Source organism: Aspergillus terreus, genomic scaffold (assembly GCF_000149615.1).
Source record: "Aspergillus terreus NIH2624 scaffold_4 genomic scaffold, whole genome shotgun sequence".
NCBI classification, from domain to species: Eukaryota; Fungi; Ascomycota; class Eurotiomycetes; order Eurotiales; family Aspergillaceae; genus Aspergillus; species Aspergillus terreus.
The window spans coordinates 79,856-99,623 of NT_165927.1; the positions used below are offsets into that span (position 1 = coordinate 79,856).

At 50.4% G+C, this 19,768-nt stretch overlaps 7 protein-coding genes across 7 annotated transcripts; 2 read left to right on the forward strand and 5 right to left on the reverse strand.

The window, feature by feature from the left end:
* Window positions 1-42: 42 nt before the first annotated feature.
* ATEG_02807 (uncharacterized protein) lies at window positions 43-679 on the forward strand (the record flags this gene model as incomplete). The annotated part of the gene is made up of 2 exons (XM_001211985.1): window positions 43-276; window positions 335-679. The coding sequence occupies 2 exons, from the start codon at window positions 43-45 to the stop codon at window positions 677-679; spliced, it is 579 nt and encodes a 192-aa protein (XP_001211985.1).
* A 1,033-nt stretch (window positions 680-1,712) lies between these two features.
* ATEG_02808 (FAD-dependent oxidoreductase) lies at window positions 1,713-3,338 on the reverse strand (the record flags this gene model as incomplete). The annotated part of the gene is made up of 1 exon (XM_001211986.1): window positions 1,713-3,338. One exon carries the CDS (start codon window positions 3,336-3,338, stop codon window positions 1,713-1,715), a length of 1,626 nt encoding a protein of 541 aa, XP_001211986.1.
* Window positions 3,339-4,049: 711 nt separating this feature from the next.
* On the reverse strand, window positions 4,050-4,349 carry ATEG_02809 (general stress protein; the record flags this gene model as incomplete). Its single annotated transcript, XM_001211987.1, has 2 exons — window positions 4,050-4,172; window positions 4,224-4,349. 2 exons carry the CDS (start codon window positions 4,347-4,349, stop codon window positions 4,050-4,052), a joined length of 249 nt encoding a protein of 82 aa, XP_001211987.1.
* A 2,057-nt stretch (window positions 4,350-6,406) lies between these two features.
* On the reverse strand, window positions 6,407-6,828 carry ATEG_02810 (uncharacterized protein; the record flags this gene model as incomplete). The annotated part of the gene is made up of 2 exons (XM_001211988.1): window positions 6,407-6,576; window positions 6,627-6,828. The coding sequence occupies 2 exons, from the start codon at window positions 6,826-6,828 to the stop codon at window positions 6,407-6,409; spliced, it is 372 nt and encodes a 123-aa protein (XP_001211988.1).
* A 1,277-nt stretch (window positions 6,829-8,105) lies between these two features.
* ATEG_02811 (uncharacterized protein) lies at window positions 8,106-12,986 on the reverse strand (the record flags this gene model as incomplete). Its single annotated transcript, XM_001211989.1, has 5 exons — window positions 8,106-9,240; window positions 9,355-10,267; window positions 10,328-10,759; window positions 10,811-11,018; window positions 11,082-12,986. The coding sequence occupies 5 exons, from the start codon at window positions 12,984-12,986 to the stop codon at window positions 8,106-8,108; spliced, it is 4,593 nt and encodes a 1,530-aa protein (XP_001211989.1).
* An 850-nt stretch (window positions 12,987-13,836) lies between these two features.
* ATEG_02812 (uncharacterized protein) lies at window positions 13,837-15,130 on the forward strand (the record flags this gene model as incomplete). Its single annotated transcript, XM_001211990.1, has 3 exons — window positions 13,837-14,061; window positions 14,127-14,496; window positions 14,619-15,130. 3 exons carry the CDS (start codon window positions 13,837-13,839, stop codon window positions 15,128-15,130), a joined length of 1,107 nt encoding a protein of 368 aa, XP_001211990.1.
* Window positions 15,131-16,538: 1,408 nt separating this feature from the next.
* ATEG_02813 (uncharacterized protein) lies at window positions 16,539-18,080 on the reverse strand (the record flags this gene model as incomplete). Its single annotated transcript, XM_001211991.1, has 1 exon — window positions 16,539-18,080. The coding sequence occupies one exon, from the start codon at window positions 18,078-18,080 to the stop codon at window positions 16,539-16,541; it is 1,542 nt and encodes a 513-aa protein (XP_001211991.1).
* Between the last annotated feature and the right edge of the window lie 1,688 nt (window positions 18,081-19,768).

Genomic DNA, 19,768 nt, shown 5'->3' on the forward strand with positions numbered 1-19,768 from the left:
TCTTCAACCCAACGACGCCTTCTATCTCATTCACGCATCGCCATGGCGACTCGCATCATCGATACAATCAAAACGGACCACCGAGAGATCGAGGACTACTACAACAAGGTTCTCGGTTCCGCGACGGATAAGGAAAAGGTGGAGTGGCAGAACCAGTTTACCTGGGAATTAGCCCGCCACTCTATCGCCGAGGAGCTAGTGGTCTACCCCCAGTTTGAGAAAAAGCTCCCTGATGGTCGGTCTTTGGCAGACAAAGACCGTAAGGAGCATCAATCGGTAAGATAAGCGTCGAATCTGTCTTCCGGGTGTATGGTTCACTAAGGGCACTATCCAGGTCAAAGAACAACTGAAGAAATTCCAGAACATGAAGCCTTCCGACCCGGAGTTTGAATCAACCATCAAAGCCTTGATGCAGGATCTTTCTGAGCACATCAAAGAAGAGGAGACACAGGATCTTCCGAAACTGGAAGATGCCCTAACCACCGAGGAAAGCGAGGGCCTTTCCAAGTCGTTTGGCAGGACGAAGATATTTGTGCCGTCCCGTTCCCATCCCAGTGCCCCTGACAAGCCTCCTTTTGAGACTGCGATTGGACTCATGACTGCCCCTATCGACCACCTGGCCGACCTCTTCCGCCGATGGCCACATACCTCTGGTATGCCCAATCCATCTACGAAGTAACCTGTTGGCTATTCCCTGTATATGGCGTGTATGGAGTTTTGACTTTATTATGACTTTATTATCGCCGGGGCGTGTTGTATAGTATTCCGTGCCGTCGTAGGAATCATCTTTATGTTCCTCGAACTCAGTACCTTTCTAGTTGGGAATATCTCAAATGGTGTACTTTTATCTTTCGGTCCTTCTCTTGCGGACGACTCTGCCCCTGCACCTGTGTCACCGCATGAGATAGAAGTACCACTAGTTGATAGGACTGCTCGGTGTCAACACTCCAACGGATGTTGGTCTGCCAGAGAAGTATTGCTCGATCTTCTCCCCAACCGTCATCCTGCCGGGGTAAGTTGGGGGCTGATTGGAAAGATTAGTCGCCGCTTCGCAGCCATGGATGATGCAGCTCCCTTATCGCAGCAGAAGTTTTGCCTACTCGTCTGCAGTGAACGGGCTTTTATTACGACGAACGTCGTCGCGATGACGTACGTACAAGTCAAATATAGCAGGCACAACTAGCCCAACTAATTCGATATGGGCTCCTGGCTCATATCACTGCAAGTTTATAAGAAAGAACGTTAACTCTTGTCCTCCTCCTGGCATAAAGAGCCACTGACTAGTACCTTCGATCAACTCTCGACTGTACTATTAAATTAATGTTTAACTGCCGGTGGGATGAATCACGTCGCGTCTGCTCCCTGGCGAATGATACGGCCGTAAGACGAAAATTTTCCTGATACGAATTAACGCATACCCAAGTCGCCGGAATAGATGCGAGCGACTAAGCCATACTAGAAGACTACATACGTAGAGCGCAGTATGCGTCAGGTCAATTAGCCGAAAATAGTCCATGAAATTGTCTTATGCTGCTTATGCTTTAAGACTCGTCCGTCTTTGGCTTGGTATATTTTTCTCCGCCGTACTGCTTCATGGGCTATATGCTTGTCGGTCGACACTATTCTTTTCTGACTTGGATTGGCCTGCTTCATGAACATTAAGGAACAGAGGTGCGTATATCCTTGCGTATATCCAATATAAAAACACGAGACTAAGATGAGACGGACTTCAAATCTGACTTGGCGGGCCCTGTGATGCACACACCGTCGCAGCTGAAACGACTCCCGTGGACAGGGCAATCCCAGCTCTTTTCAGTATTATTCCATGTAAGCACTGCCTTCATGTGAGGACAGATTGCGCTGTACTTATGTACTTGTCCGGCTTCGTCTTTATATGCTGCCACAGGACCACCAGAGGAGACTGTGTTAAGAACGCCGCCTGTGCCCACGGCAAGGTCTTCGATATCCTTGATGTCGGATTGCAGATACCGCTTATACTGAGTGTTAATCTGCATATCGTGTTTAAGCATGCTAGGTAACGCCTTGGTGACACTGGCCGATCGGTTCGGATTGTAGAGCGCAGCCCAGGGATTCTCTCGTCCCTCGATCTCGTCGGCGATCAGCTTCCCAGCTAAAACGCCGTGAGTGAGTCCGTTGCCACTGTCTCCAGTTACCGTGTAGATATTGCTCTTGCTACCCTGGTTCTTCCCAATGAATGCCACATGGTCCACCGGCTCAAAAACTTGTCCGCTCCATTTGTAGTCGGTGTTACCAGCTCGGGGGAACCGTTCACGGGCCCAGGCCTCCAACTCCTCGAAACGACCGCCTGTCTGTTCCTGTCCCACTTTGTGGTCGCAACCGCCAACAATAAGATAGTCGTCTTGCTCGTCGCATGCCGTCAGCCGCACATATTTATAAGCGTCGGCCGTATCGTAAAGCAGACAGTCTTCAAGGGAACCTTTGGGGATGCGGATGGCAATGCAGTACGTCCGCATATACTCCATCTCCGCAATAAGACTTAGCTTCTGGATCGGAACACAGGTAGCCATGATCGCCGCACCGCAATGCACGCTGCGGCCATCTCTGGTCTGGACCCGAACTCCCTCCTCCCCGTCTTCGATGCTTGCCATCCTCGAATGCGTATAACACTGGAACTTTGGATGCGCAGCCAACCACGCCAAGACGCCAATGAAGTACTTTGTCGGATGGAAGGTGGCCTGTCCTGCAAATACAGCCGCATCGCGCTGATCCGGGCCGTCACTATCCCAGCCCTCCACCGCGTACCGGTGGCGGAACGTCGCATCCAGCCCTAATTCGTGCGCCAGCTGGGCTTCCGAGCGGAGCATGCTGACATCCTGATCGTGGTGGCGGAGAGCGTCGGGCCCGTCCCGCGGAAACTTCGAGACTATGTAGGCCGGCAGATATCGGAACTCGCAGTCGATATCGAGCTTTTTGACGATGTCCGCTACTCGGTCAATGGCCCAGGTATGGCTGTCTGCCGCTAGGCGAGCACGCTCGCGGCCATGTTTCTCTTGGATCTTGATATAGCGGTCGTCCAGGGCGTTGGAAAGATGCCCGCTTGTGCGCCCGGATTCACCGGAGATGACGTTTCGCGCTTCCAGCATGGCGACTTTCTTGCCGCGCGTGATCATCTCGTAGGCCGTTGAGATGCCAGCGATCCCAGATCCAATAATGCACACGTCAGTGTCGTCAATGTCATGGTCGAGCCGCGGGAAATGCGGGTATTTGCTGTAGGGCATCTGATGGACCCAGACCGGGCTGGTTTCTCCCGAAGTATTTAGGAAAGGCTGCTCCGGGGACCGGTTGCTGACAGGCATGCTGACTCGCCGAGTTTGTGTAATAGGACTGTTGTACGGATGCTACGAAGTAGTAACATAAGACAGAGGCTTCAATGCAACTGGAACACCGGAATAATCAAAATGGAGCGAGTTGTTCCAGTAGGCTTATATTTTGCGACTGAATTCGCCACAATTGCAGCATTGAATGGGTAGTTAAACAGTCTGTGCTCTATCGATGCGTAGCACGGCATCACCATGACATCGAGAATTCCAACTAGGTCGTTGAGCTATACTTGTCTGGTTCTTGAACGGATGTAGTTTCCAGCTCCGCTTATCATTGGCCAGTATACCTAGCCATGACGCACCAGGAAGATCACTCTGGGCTTAATTTATCTATTATCCGTCGATCTTGATACAACACATTTCATCTAACACGGCTATCAGACTAGGGTTTATAGTTTAACGGCTAATCTTCCTGGTGGCCGCGGGCCGCGGCCGTTTAGGTCTTGTAATTAAGATGCAGGGAAATCGTTCTGAATTGAGGTTGTCTGTACTGGGTTACTCGTTTTGATTATCTCTTCTTGTCAGTTAAAAAGGATTATATTTTGGTTTTGACTGATAAGGCTTGGTACAACTCTGAAAAAGCGAAGAAAGACGGGCTCCTCGCTGTACAACCACAACTGATGGACTTTTCGCTTATATCTTAAACCGCATCATACACAGTCCTGAATGTCCACCCAGGCATGTTGTTTACTCCTCAGGAGCGTCAGCGTTCGTCGAAGAGCCACCCTTGCGTCCAGCTTCCCTGGCGCGTGGATCCCCGGGAGCGAAGCTGCCTCCAGAGGCCTGTCCACCCTTGGACGCAATGTCTCGCTATGTCCCAATTAGATGACGCTCAGTAAAACTCGTTCAGCGATACCATACCTGTTTAGAGGAGTCCATGCTTGCGAAGCCGCCGCTGTGGCTGGACTGGCCACCCTTGCGAGCGATATTCTCCACCTGCTCCTGGGGGCGATTGGAGAAGTTTCCGGGGTTTGTGTTGTCCGACATGTTTGTTGACAGGAAAGATTCGCGTAGTATTGGCAGAATGTTTTGAGAGATTGTTGTATTTGGTTTGCAATTGACAGTCTCGAGGAGAGTGATTGGAAGGCTTTTATAGATGTTCGTGCTGCCTCCATGACTGCACGGTGACGACAGTCGAGCCAGTCGTTTCCTACATGGATGGCGTACGGTATGTGTCATAGTACGTCAAGGTATAATATCATCAAACCGGCTTGCAGGCATCTTACGCATGCTCTGGCCTTTCCCTCGATATTTTCGCCGACTTTGAGTGGGTTCGCATGGGTTCTTTGGCTATGACCTCAGTCCTGCGCTTGATGAACAATCCTAACGTCACAGGAAGTAAGTTCCTGCGTAAATTAAAACGGGTAACTGGGTAACTAGGTAGTCTTTAGAAGCACGGAAGATACATTCTGCATGGACCCATAGATTACACTCATAGCCCTGAGACGCTCGTGCACAACCTATTACTCCTCCGGAAGTTCTTGCCTCTCCCTCAGTTGCTCCTCCACCTTCTGCCGGCCAGACTCCGTCACGTTCGGATTGTGATGTGCACTTCGATCCCCCAGATATCAGTATTCCCCAGATTGAAGATTCTAGAAGGGTAAGGTTCCATACGCCTCTAATCCGCTCGTAACATGAGTAGGGTCTTTTTCACCTTCGGTCTGCTCGTGTAATCCATTGCGAGGCCGGTCTCCTCCAAGCCGGTTTAGCATTGTCTGAGCGTTCTGTTTGGCCTCGTCAGAGATGTTCGAATTGCTGAGAGTGCTGTTGATAACATCAGTTCCCGATGGAAGAACAAAATACCTCGCGCAACCACGCTTTGTAGCCGCGTATCGCGTTCAATCTATCCTCAGTAGACATTGTGAAAGATAAGTAGGCTGTATTTTTATGAGTGTTTCAAGATCGAAGACAGTTATAACTCTGGCATATCATACATTGTGTTGACGATGCGTCGGCTATCTATAGAGCAATGAATGTAGGCATGTCCGCCACAGAAGAAAGTGTAAATCATCGTACCATAGACGACTTCATCCTGACCTCACTATCAGATGATACTGAGTCCAATAAGAAGGCCGCCCTACTCATTGCCACAATTCCTCGTCCCTAGGGTCAGTGTCCACATCCGCGTTAAATTAGAGGTACGTGTGGGCAAAGTGAAAGCAATATTTAGCAACGAAATGAGCCCATACTGATTTCACCCAATCAAAGACTATCGTCGCGGAGAGAGCCAGTTGTTGATGGCGACCAAACACGGAGAGAATTCTTTGCGCAAGAATGACGTTGAGATTGAACCGTGGAACTATTGACGTCAAACTGGGATCCCGTCAAGTGTCAGCTATTAATACCAGGATCAGCAGCCGGTTATTCCCAAGGACATCACAATTTCTATCTTATTGATCAAACATTTTTTCGTCGCGATGCCCTCCAATCTCTCAGCTTCCCACACTCTCCACCGCGAGAACGTGGACGAGTCTCACTACGAGTCCAGAGATGAAGAAAACAGACCAAAAGAGCAAGAAGAACATTACCTCGCTCGTGACGCTCCCAATGTCGCGGCAGCTCGCCGCGCGAACGCGCCGCATGAACCTGGTCGCCACAAAGGAGGCACCGGTTCCAAGAATCGATCAACATCCGGGCATTGAGAGAGTGATGGTCGGGACGCTGTGAATTATCTACCATCTTGGCCTTTCCTTCTGGTGCTCTATCAGCGTGTGCAATAAGTTTAGGAAAATAGGACACTGTGTATTCGACGTTTCGGAAGGCACAAAGGATGCATGACTGGAAAAGGATCTCCTGCCTAAAGTAACTCAATTCTAAAAGGGAGAATTGCCCGCACCCAAAGTCCAGTCTGATCATCACTCCTTGCGCCAGTCGTGCGCTACCACCTTAATGAGTCCACTCAGATATACTATGAGCAAAAACAATGTGAATTTTCCCTCCTAGTGAAAATATACATTCCATACAGAATATGATTGGGATTGAGACACTATATGATTTTCACTAGCGCACTGTGCATCCAGGCAGCGCTCTAGGAAACAACCATACTAGTAATAGCGTTGGTTGGACGCTCCGGACTGTCCGGTCCGGACTGCTTTAGGGAGATCATCTTCATCGGGACCCTCGCTATATTTGGTGCTGCTTTGTGGCTGGGCATGACGCAGACGATCACCGCGGAGAATATTGGATTTATCGATGGCCTCCTCTTCATCCTCCGCTAAATATACGTTAGCCGGTCCTCTAGGCTGTTGTTGATAGATGTTGTACCTAGCTGCTGGTCGGTGTTCGAGTAGGGGGGCTGCACCGGGTCCTCGAACGGCTGGTCATCGCCCTGCACGGGCACGTAGTTACGCAGCCCTGAGCGGGTCTCACGAGCGTAAGAGTTGTCAGGTACCCTGCCGGAGACTGGAGAAGAGTCGTTCTGTGCTTCGTAGCGGTCTTCGGCTTCTCTCTCGAGACGGTTCGACATGGTGAGTAATTGGTAGAATATCCGACACTTTTGATAGCGCAAAAATATTTGGTTTTGTCAAGGTAACGCGGACGATGGAAGATGTTCTTATAGCTTTTAGTCCTGAATCCTTTGCTTTCTTAATGAGGTCAACTTGAGGTAAGCTCACGTCAGTTTTATGTCACGGCAATATGAACACTTAGATGGTAAGTTGAAGCCAGTGGGTACCTCTAAACTGAATCCACAGCCAAATTACCACGGTAACCCTTCTCAATCAGTTGTGGCCCATAAGGTACCTTCTAATACCTACATGCCTGGTCCGGTGGACTCACGGGAACGTGGTCGATTGGGAACTAAAACGTCTAACGCCTTGTAGATAAGAGACAGAGTCGGGAGGTACTTGACATAAAGTCGGTCAAAAGAGGGAAGTTCGAACGTATACCTGTTTTCCAGCCAACACGTACACATCCAACTAAATGCCGTATACAACCAGGCAGTTGGAGAAGCAAGCATCTACTATAAAGAGACTGCTTACGGAACGCAGTTACAGCCATTTATCTTTACTAGAATTTTAATTTAACAAGATTATTAAAGTTATAAATTAATGTTTACTAAGCTGATTCTTATAAAGAAAAATATACGCAAACAGTAGCTAATAAAAGATAGAAAAAGTAAAACAGAAAAGCCCTACTATATACCTAGCTATAGAAAAGGATTAATCTCTTTAGTAAGGCCTAGAGAGATTCTAGAGCGAGGATAAGATTCATGTAGACAAGATTATATTAGATATTTCTTTAAAGGGTTACTTGGAGATTAGATAAAATTATAGGTTTCTGTTTTAGGGTAAATACGGAGCAGATATGTTGTCTATTACATGTCGTTTCTGCATTAACTACAATGGAACCTTATATCCGCTGCTTATAGTATAGATTCCAGTTATATATGTAAAGATATTGCAAAACCAAGGGTTAAGGATTCATCCAACGCACATCTAGGGGTAGGACTGAAGGAAGGTAAGACCGAAGACACAAAATGATATACTACCATCAAGATTCAAGAAACTTGCCTACATAGAAAAAAAGGGAAACATATACAACAGCTTGAGTCTGGTGGTGCTCACCAGGCGCTGCGTGGGCGGCATCAATGCTATATCTTGCAGTCACTCAAAGTGATCTCCTAGGCTAGGTATCTTTCTATAGCGATCTGCCCGGTACTGCGGACCCTTCAAATAACTATAACTCTTTGACAGGTTGCTTATCCCACTCTTTATTAGGATACAAGTGCCACGAGTTCTGTGCTTAATAGTATATATCAAGCCGGAGGCCCTGGGGTCTTGTGATAGCGCTGGACGTCCCATTAAAGGCAAGCATGAGAGCCTGGCGGGAAAGGGGCGTGTTTGTCGAACACCCTCCGTACTCCCAGCTACTTGGTTGACACTGGAGGTTCGCCGGGCAGTCCTCCGCATGGTTACAAAAGGCGCCGATATCGTCATCCTTGAGCCAGCACCAAGGGTCTCCCTTCTTCCACTGCCCCTCAACAGGTTCAGACGTGGCCGGATCACATTTGCTCCAACATACTCCCTGGGTGCCACCCATGATAGCACAACCGCCGGAGACGGGTTCTGGTTGTTTACACCCGCCTCGTGGCCAATCACTCGGTTGGCATTGGAATTCCGATGGGCAGTCCTCCACGTGGTTGCAAAAGGCACCTATATCGTCATCTTTCAGCCAGCACCACGGATCACCATCTTCCCATACCCCATCGACGGCTTGACCAGTTGCCGGATCACACTTGTTCCAACACACTCCTTGGACGTTATCCATGATAGCACAACCATCGGCGGCAGTCGGGGTCGGTCCCGCGGTGCTTGTGGTCGTGCCGGTGGTAGAAGTGGTGGTAGGGAAAGGGATATCCGCGGTTCGTTCCCACTCGTCGTATTCGGAAGCAATAGATTCAAATACAGCCCTGTCGTCGACCCCATCTTCCCAGTAATCATATATGCCCGTTGCCATGACCGTGGGATCCGGCTCATGGCTGGTAGTGATCGTTGTTGTTACAGTCATGTCCTGCGCGTCACAGTCGGCTGTTTTGTCGCAGCGGGTGCGCGTGGTCGTCGAGTAACTGGTAACCGGGGAGGTCTGGACCGCCGTGCTGCTAATGATCTCCGTACAAGCGTCCACAGTGGTGAGGCTGGTGCAGGCTTTATCCGTGGGCATACTCTGTGCCGGACATCTCTTCGCATTGCATGGCGTGTTGCACTCGGTGCTACCACCCGGGCAGGGAGGCAGCTTTGGGCAATTCTCGAGACAGGTTGGCCGGGGCGTCGGCTTAGGGTTACTTCCACCACCCGGATGGACGGTGATGGTGATCTTATTGTCGCAAGCCGGACAACCGAAATCGATCTTGCAGCCGGGACCGGTGCAGGCTCCTGGGCTGCACTTATGGAGCAGTGTTGTTACGCAGCCGCCACCGCTGTTACAGCTCTTGCCGCTGCATCTGCCGCCCTGGTGGCACTTGGACCCTGAACAGCCGCCCCCGGTAACGCACCCGTCGCCCTCGCAGTCTCCACCATTTGCGCAGTTCTCGCCAATGCACGTACCGCCACGAACGCAGTTTTTGCCACTGCATTTGCCGCCGCGGGTGCATTTGGGCCCAGTACAGTCTCCGCCACGGGTACAGTCGCTGTTAGTGCAGTCAGGGCCCTCTGTACACGTGTCCCCGATACAGTCCGTGACTCCTGGGCTCGGCGTCGGAGTGGGTGAGCTGTCATCGTCGGGGATGCGGGTGGGCGCCGGAAGCTTCGGCGTGACAATGGAGGGCAGACTGTAAGCCACCGTTGGCAGCCAGGTGATCCACATGAGAAAGCCAGCTTCGTGGGTAGTAGTGGTACTGGTTGTAGTAGTAGCACCTGCGTTAGGTGGACCGACCAGCGTCGGTGTCGTTGTTGAAGGTCCATCAACACTGCCGCCAGGAGATGTAACAGTCCACCCCTGCGGCACCGTCACCGACATCGGGTTAGGCGTCACTCGCGGGATGGGCCTATATGTGATAACGGTGTCGCTCACCGTGTCTGTAGAGGCGAGTGTGAATGGCTGGTAGTTGACCTCGGAGATAGGAAAGGCAGTGGAAACGACCGTGGTGCTCAAAGTGCCTCCAGAAACCAACGTGAGAGTGGTATATGCTGTCCTCGTGACGGTTGTGGCCAGCGGGGATGCTTGAATCAGATTTGTGCAGCCTTCAGGGGCCTCGATGACAGGGTTAGCCCAATCCCAGATCATGTTATCGAAGATGTTGATGCATGACTCTTCGTCGTAGTCTCCCGTATTGCCGACTGTGTCAGCCAAGTTAAAGTCCTGGAGATCAACAGCCCAGTCGATGGTGCCGGCAAAGTTGAGCTTCTCCCAAGTGTCCCTTCGAGCCTGTTTGGTATTGGCGCCCATGTACGCCACCCACTCCAGATCTGTGTTCGCCACAAGTCAGATCCATTTGGAGAAAGGAAAGAAAGCAAGGGAATACTCACCATCATATACTATGTAGTCGCTGGCGGACTCGTCGTCATACCAAGTTCTTACCGAGTCGCCTCGCTTCGAAATGATCTCATTGATCTCAGCGTTGGCGAGGTAACCACCGGTGTTGGTACACCGACCCGGCTTTGCATTTGAGGTTGCGTTTGTGCCGGTGAAAAAGCAGTTTGGTCCTGTGCAGCCAGCTTCGGCCATTTTGAATGACCGCCCATAACTGGACTCGCCCACCATAATCTTGTTGGTCTTGACACCGGCCTTTGTGACTGTGCGGTTTACCAGTAAGTCACGTTGTTCAACGGAATTGTAGGAATCTGGAGGCTTACTCATGGCAAGTGTCGAACGGACTTCAGTCTCGTTAACGTGGCTGCGAAGGCAATTACCGCTTTCGCAGCCCGACTGTGCATTGATGTTCCCATAGTCCCACTGGCCTAGCGGGCATTAATTAAGACTGCTGAATATATTTCAAAGGGAGCACGTACCGTGTAGATCATATGCCATGTACACGATGTAGTCGACGGTCTCAGCCATGTCCTTGATCGGGAACGCTTTAAGGTACCAATAAGAAGCGGGGGCAGCAATTGATAAAGAAAATTCCTCAGGGAGTTCCTTTCTCAATGCCTTTAGTGTTGCAAGGTAGTTTGGAGCGTCTGACTCGAGTCCAGGAGGGATTCCGGGGATATCAGGGGCCTATAGAAGCCGTCCTTGTTAGCATAGCTTGGAAGTAAAACAAGGGGGAGAGACATCGCATACCCCAGGATACTCCCAGTCGATGTCAATTCCATCTACTCCGGCCGCCTGAGCAAATGCAACCATGTTCTTGACGAATGTATCGCGGTTGGCGGGCTCCATCGCTCTGCGAAGAACGTCGTACGTTGAACCTTCAGTGGAGAAACCCCACCCGCCAAAAGATACAATTTTCTTGACATTGTTCAAGCTCTTAAAGCCATCCCACTGCTCATAAGTATTGTTAATGTAGACAGATAGGTCCTCGCCGATGCCACCAAACGCCCAATGCATGTGAGTGTAGTTAAGAGTGTTCGACCACTCCGCCCGCATGTGTAGACATTCGCGGTCCCAATTAAACGTCTCATAGTAGCCCACGCGCTGGTAACCAGCCGATGGCCCCTCTTCATTATTCACAATATCAGTGCCGCAATTGGATATGCAGCCAAAGACGCCGGGCTTTGATGTACCTGGATTCCCCGTTGGACCCTTTGACTCGGTGCAAAAACTCGAGTCTATTCCGCAATGACCCCAGATGTTGCAGCAGGAGTTCAGCGGGCATGGGTTAAGCTTAGCTAGATCTGAGGCGTTGGTGATTGATCCATCAATACTCGTGCCTGGGGCCTGAGGGCCGCAGACGGCGTTGGGAATCACGGCTGGAAGCGGAGGATCACCCTTACTGAGACAGATATTGAGCCCAGCACCCAGGTTGTCGCAGCCATTCCAGCCCCAGGTGGTGCCGTCATTGAATTTGGCAATCTCGTCCTGAGTCAGGCTCCAGGTCTTGCTCAGTTCGTAGCAGTTATCATCGGCTTGGGTCTTGTATGTGTAGCATGTTCCATTGTCGTACGGCTGGGGCGTCAGGGACCCGCTTGTGCAGCAGACCTTCTGGTCGGCCTTGAGTTTCGGGCAAATGTCTTTGGAGTTGTACTCGTAGAACTGGTCGACGGTAATTCCGCACGCCTTGGCCAGACTGGGACAAGTATCACCTAAGACAACCGTCCGCTTCTCGCAATATTTGGCATCGCGAGCAATGAGGTTCTTGGCGTGGGACGTTGTAAGGGTCGTAGAATTGGACGGGGTACTGCTGCCTCGATTCTGCGATACCTCCCAAATACTAACATTTGGGACTGAGGTCGCGCTTTTGCCAGAGCCCGTCGCGCATTCGCCCTTGGACCATGAGACTAATGCGGCCTGTACAGCGGCCAGGTCGCTTGTAGCTGAGATTGCGATACCAAATACATGGTGTCGATCCCGATCGTCGCCACAAAGCTGTGTGATCGAGGCAGGAGGCGCGCTTCCCTCGGCTTGCAAGATGTGATTGATAACAGAGTGAGCAGTGGCTCGACCAAAGGCCTGACCGATGTACACGCCAACAACGACTCCTTCGTAGTAGCCGAGCATAATCCCTTTGGTCAAATCCTCCCCAGCGAGAAGATATGACTGCAGATTCGCTAGCGTCACAGCGACGTGGTTGCTGGTGCTCTTGAGAGATGTTGTTTCCTGCATAGTCTGCATCCTCACCTTGGACTCGCGAATGAGGCTAGCATCGTAGACTGAATCACTTGACGGCCGCGCGCTGTGAGCTGCCGCGAAGACGGTTGTAGTCTCATTCCGATCTCCTGCAGTGCAGGCACGGAACCGTAGGGTTTTAGACGGATCGTCAACAGGAGTATGGATAGCGAAATCGAAAATAACTGGCTCATGGCAGTAGGAGACACGCTCAAAGGATGGATAAACGGTCCAGTCATTGGGGTTGAGGGTGGTGCACTCAGCAGGACACGGTCTGAGCTGGGATTGAAACACACTCGGAGCATTCAACGCCTCAGCGACCTTCTCAGACTGAGCGCTCAACTTGAGTGCCGGGGTGCCCGCAGCCATCAGCAGGCACACCAGCCCGGCTGCAGGTGTCTGCAAACTTATCCAATGCATCTCGACCTCTTTGACATCCAAGATAGCAGCCTGGGACAGCAGGTGGCGCAACTTGAGGAATCGATCAAGAGCGAAGCTAGAGGTTAAAGGGGCAGATTTATAATTCGACGGGTCTTGACTCCATGAACAGGAGCCTACCCACCTCCCCCCCCCCCCGGTAGTGTCCGGTAGTGTCCGGTATACTCTATCTCGGGGTTACCTACTTCTCCTGTACAGGAGATTTCGATTCCTTGGCGCTCAGCGGAGTTCTGATACAAGCACAAAGAGAACCCAGCATCGACTAGCACTAGTAAAACAGTTCGGTCCTTGGCGATCCACCACTAGAGATACTCCACTCATGCATGGTCTACTCACTGGTCACTGTTAGCCAGGGGAGAGTATGTATCCCTATACTTTATCTCGGCCTACCTGTCCTTTGTGTTAAGCGGAGATCTGACACAAGCGCAAAAAGAACCCTGCATCGACTAGACTAGTAAAACAGTTCGGTCCCCGGCGATCCACATTGCGGTGGATCTTATCGAGTTGCGACGCTGGACAGGGTCCGCTATATGCACCTGGATCACACGCCAATGCAACTAACCAGCGCGAATACCATATCAAGGCAATGAGATGCCCTACGCTGTCTTTTCAGGTGTTTTTTGGCCCCCAAAGAACAGTACACTCATGCATGGTGGAGTTATGGGTCACTCTTAAGCCAGGGGAAAGAGTGTCCGAGACTGTCAGGGGTACCACTAATCACGGCATGGGTCTGCGTCGGATACTTTAAAACCTGTCTAGTACGGGTAGAGGCTCTCCTTGAATGAATGTCACGACAGCGTCCTTCTGTAGATTACTCTGCAGACAGATCGCGATGGGTATGAAACTCGTCTTGCTCGTGGTTTGCTTTGGTCCTTGGATCTCTGCCAGCTCTGCTGCACCGGCAGGGACCACGCTGGAGGAAGGAGCCCTTTTCAACCTAACGTTGATCCCTCGCCTGCACGAGAGAGCACTTGTGAAGCGCGATGTATGGAACGAGTGCATGAACGATGAATTCAGACCACTGCTCAATCGGGCTATGATCGATGCTCTCCCGATTGTAAGTATCGGCAAAGCCCCAGCGGAGCGGACTGCTCAAGCAATCTGACATGAACCTACCGGTAGATGCACAACATGATCGAACATCTGGATCTCGCCCTGAGTCTTTATAACCAGGACAGTACTGGGGAGCTCAGGGCCGACAAAGCGACCCCAGATCTGCGCACTTTTGATGAACATAATGCCTTTTCAAGCTACATGATGTTTGTCTCACAGATATACTGGGGACCGGGTGACTCTCGAAATCGGGCTGGGTTGGACAGGCTCAGGAAAACCAGAGATACTGCACAAGCGCTTATCACTACATACGAAAACCACGCCGCGGGTATAGTGACAGGGTGGGAAGAGCCAGACAGGCCGCCCGATGTCTCACTCCATTGTGATCAAGCCGAATACCTCTCGGAGAGAAACAGCGCTGGATTGACGTACACCGAAGGTTAGCGAGTCTGCCCCAATCCCAACCCTAACTGCTAACCAGTCCGGTAGAAAGCGGCAATCCTAATCGTGAGTATCGTCGATAATTCTCTGACATCCCCCTTACTAAACAAATATGAACAGCGACAACGGAAGGAGCCTTGACCTATTACTGGCTCTCCCAAAGCGATGCTACAGAAAGTCTTGAGGAAAAGTGGGTTCCCCGCCTTGAAGTCTGCGCTCTTGAACCTGGCAATGGACAAACACGCTTCGGTGCTGTTCCTGTCAATCCCACAATCAAGGCACATACATTCCCAGCCGCGGAACCTCTGGTTGAAGAAACTATAACTTTTTGTCCGATACATTTCGATGCATGGCTTGCTACCGAATCCACTCGAACGCAGAGTGCTCTGCATTATCGGAACTTACATGTTCCCATTGGCTCTGCCCCAACTGACGAGCAGGTGCAACTCGCGCAGAGACTTCTGAATCTCGACGATTTCGCTCATGGCACATCCAGTCGCGGTATCCGTTGGCTCTGGGACTTTCTGGTTTCAACTATGATCCACGAGTCCACGCATGCAATAGGCTTCGTCAGGTCCGATGATAACAAACTACGTAAGTGTTTCCTTCTTTTCCTCTCTAATCTTTTCTGAAATATTCCATAAATAACATGACAACAGGGGATATAAAATGCACCTTTGGCAATGAATTAGCTACCACGTCTGAACCGGCATGTTTAAGGGCGATTGTGAAAGGGGAACAAGGGGGGATGCAAGGGCATAAAGATGCCCAAGCGTTTGCTACATATGCCATGGGTACGTGAGCTTCAACCTTCCTAGATAATGCTTCTCGTTCTAATTTTGTCCACCTAGCAACTTGGGTTAACACAGTATATTGGTATCGCGGGTATTTACCCAAGAGAAGGGGCTAGTCTACAGTGAAGTAGGGATACTTCTGCTTCGAGTCACGCAACTGTAAAGTAGAATAGCGGGCCCCTTCTTCATCAGTCGAAGAAGGCAGAATACCTCAGGACAACCCGATACGACAAATGCCCACTTTTCGGGGGGGGACCTTTCCGTTTGCCGGAGGCTTTCGCAACGGAATTGAACTACTACTTAGTACTGGTACAGGATGCGGAGCAAGCATTGTGCGAATAACAGCAGCAGCAGCAGCAGCAGTAGTAGTAGCAGTAGTAGATTCATATATTCGAAATAGCTAGCGTAGCGCGTGCTGTGCGGGCGTTCTCTGCTCTCCCGAAATGGAGCTATTCAGACACATACAAAACAGATATCTCAACGAAAGTACAACGGTCAGGATTCCCAAATCTCGCTGCTACGTCTACCTGACCGCTAAGCGCCTGTGGCCGTACATCTGAAGGCCACCGAAAAGCTCACGCTTTTACTATATTCTGCTAAGATGCCTCCTCTATTTTATCTACCGCCTCGCTCCGAGCGTCTATATAGACATCTACATCACTCCGCTTGCCTGATTCCTAGCCAACTAGGCCCACAGGCCCCAACCTTATAGAGACTCAGCATCCTGCTTAGCCAGTTAGTATTCCGAATTCCGCTTACCCAGCATCTTCCCCCGCTGCCATGAATCTTCTGCTTTCTGGCTTTGGACCTCCCCGAACTACTACAGGAGGTCCGTTTTCAGCACGAAATCCCCGACAAACTGGACTACCTTCAGTTCGGAAACTAGCTGGTCGTGGTCATACCGGTTAAAATCGTGCGGCAGGGCCTTCACCGATTTAATTCTTCGCCACATCACCAGGCGGAGCGTGCTAATCTTCGGGCAGTCTAACAAGATATGCTTTGGCGTCTACGATCCCTCCTCTCTGGAGCACCGACCCCATTCTACTTGCTTTATCTTAAAGAGGTGGTGATTTGATCCGATCTACGCCGTCCGCACTAGTGCAGAGATAGTCGTCTAGAATATCTGTATTAGGCGAGCGAGATGCTAAATTTGGACAGCCATATCAGTCGTCTTGAGACTTCCACATTCTAAAACGCTATTTGCATACCTTCTCTCTCAGCGGGTGGCAAAGGACTTCAAATATTTTCAAAGCTCAGGCTCTTCCTCCATCTCCGATAACCAATTATAATAAGTGGGCTTCGACGGTGAAATCCCGCCATCGCCAAACGGAGTCTTGCTCATAGGCCAACGATTGTAATCAAAGCTGACTCCGGCAGTTGCAAATAGGCTACGTACGCCTAATTCATCATTTAACTTCTCTTTCTCATCCCATCGAACCTCCTTCAGCTCCGCGAATTGGCCCTGCAAAACAGCGTGCGCAAGGCCGAATAGGCTCTCCTCTAACCGAGGAAGCTCCTCAGTAATAATACCAGCAAGATTCAGAGAAACTATACTGGAAGGAAGGATCTGAACTAGGAGTTCTCGATCGCCCGATGGATCTGCTGCCATGAACCGAGAATGGAACTCATCTAGGTTAAGAAATAGATCCTTTAGGGCCGTGAACTTTTTGAGACTAAAACTAGCTCGAGGTTCCGGGGGCGAGAAGGTCAGACCCCGCTTGCGAAGATCAAGGTGCAATAATTCAAGTGATTCGCAGTGGGAACTGAGATACTTCAAAGCATTTGGAAGTTGGAAGTGATCGTAGCCGCGAAACATATCAACATCTGGGTTGTACGGGGCGTAAGTAGCCTCGTATAAGAAAGTACGGAGGCTGCGGCAAGATGAAAGTAGTCCTTGAAGATTTCGCTCACTTAACCGACTGAATGTAAGGCGGAGATTCTTTAGGTTCGGCAGGGTAGGGAATAAACCAGTGGACGAGCCATAGCACATATGGAGATTAAGAGTCTCCAGACGCTGAGATACGTCTAAAAGAGCTCCCACACGCTGATCGATATAAAATAGGCAGCCACGGGACGCTTCTAAGTCGAAAGCTCTCAGTGACACATCAATGGTCTTAATAGGAAGATGTGAAATCCCGGCGGCTCGTATCCCTGCTGACGGAACAGCTTCCTCCTTATATGGGCCTACTTGAAGGCTGCAATGCTCTAGATTCGGTAGCTCTAGAAGTAGAACTGTGACCAGGTCGCGTGCTGAGAGCTGCTGTAGTTCTTCGATCTTTAAAGCATCTGCAACTACCCGAAGCACAGCCTGGGCTTCATTCTCGCTAAAAAACTGCCGCGGGTACGCACGGCCAACCCGGTGAACAGAACCCCATATACAGTCCGCTTGTATAATCCTCTCCTCACCAAAGGACTCTAATAGAAACGGGTGGATATATATCCGTCTCACAAGGGCAGCTAAATCTCGTCTTTGTGCCACTGTCCGCATGAATGAAGCGAGTCGACCGTCCCAGGTGTAAAAATTCGAGCGCCACGAATCGCCGTATCCCAGCATAAACGAATGGTATAGAATTGGTTGAGCGATGCTGCGCAAGCGTCGGGAGACCAGGCAGAGGGATACAAGCGGCTGGAGTTTCAGAGAGTACCAGGATGGCTGGTCAGGCTCCTGCTGGTCGCCACAAAAATACGCATCTGGCGGTTCAGAATAGCCTTCCGCGGGGAAGCGTAAATGTCCCAAGATCAGGTGTAGAACCTCGGTTGGGAGACGGTGTAAGGATGCTGGGGCCATGGTGAACGACGGCGTTGATGACTTGGGGGGGAATGGATACAGCTGAACGGGATTCAGGATTGAGTGTACGGGGCTCAGAGCGGCGCCGGAAAATCGAAAATCACCCCGCGCACTATATGGGACCCTCAGGCTCGGCAACAATCCATTCTTTTCACTGTTTAGTCAACTTTCCCTACTAACTAGTTAACTAGTTTAGTCGATGTTGGAGTAACGTGATCTCTCCACTCGAGCCTCGTTCAGCTAGGAACTTTCCCTATGAAGGTACTGGACTAAGTAGGTTGTTTGGTTCCGACCGCTTTGGGGGCATACGGAGTACCCAGGTAGTACATAACTGTTCCCTGCTTGAATTGAACTACTCCAGTGCCTTGGAGAGCCTCTGTTTGTCGTCTTTCCTTGACCCTCTGCCTTCTTCCTGTCGGGTGGATATGACCTGAATATCAGCCACTCCCGGACATACCGAATTATTCCATCCTAGCTACATCAATTCTCTTTCGGGCAAGGCCGTCTTGTACAAGCTACATGCAGTCACGGTTCTTACGTTGGCTAAACTTGGATGCTTTGGATTTATTTGTGTTGCGCAAATATCATCTGCTTAGACTTGTTATATACATCCCTGTTGCCGAATCTGTGTCGGGGGCGAGGGGTGCGATATATATATTTCTGTTGCACAAGATGTCCAACCCAATCTAGGTACTGATACATATTTTCTTTCATGGCTAATGCCATACCATATTACTGTACTGTCTCGTCTCCAACAAAGATTTAGCGACTTCATTGGACCTATGGGAACCATACTGCTCGAAAGCCGGGCGCATTTATAGTATTTTTAGATATAGTATAAAATTTTAACGTTCCTTCAAAGGCAAAAATACATACAACAGCCGGGATTCGCTGGTGGTCACCCACCCAACTACTAACCGGCCGGCGTGTGGCTTAAGTACGGCTGAGCGGACGGGAAGCCCTGTTCTCCACACCCTATGGTCGTATGTACTAGGTTAGTAGAAAGATAGGATTATATAGGGACTCATGCAAAGGGCATGTTCATATAGATACACACCTCACCGATGTGCCTTGTGTGGGGGCCCAGCGAAAGCCAGTGGAGTAGCTGTTCCGGGTTTTGTACATGTACTGGACATCGTAAACGCGGGGCTTGCTTTACTATACGGAGTAGGTAAGTGCCTGAGACATGAAAAGACGCCGGAGAGTCAGACGAATATATATACTTCAGAGTAAGGCACTTATATTTGCTCTTACAGTGTCGCTGCTTGCAGATCAGAGCATTCTATTGAGCGTCTTGCCAGCCCTAAATCCCATATTTGTCCATCAGCACTGGCTGTTCGCTTCCCGTTTTCTTGGACGTTGCTTCTTGCAGAGATGATGGCGATAAGGGTACTGGCGCGGTGTCATCACTTCAACAGGACTAACCACATCATCATCGACACTTTGAAGTCTAGATTCTGTATCCCTCTAGCTGCGAGGCTTATCTGCGGAGATTTCTCCCGGGTGGGTTTGGTGGGCACCGCTTCAACCGCCTTCGCGGATTTACTCCAACCTGTTAATTCCGTCTGACTTGGATATCGTCGTCTGGGATTGGCGGAACGACGCCACGTTTCTCGTCGGGCACAAGCTCTCAGCCGCTTTCTCTTGGCATGGTGTTTTCAGGTCGGGGCTAAGCATATAAATACGAG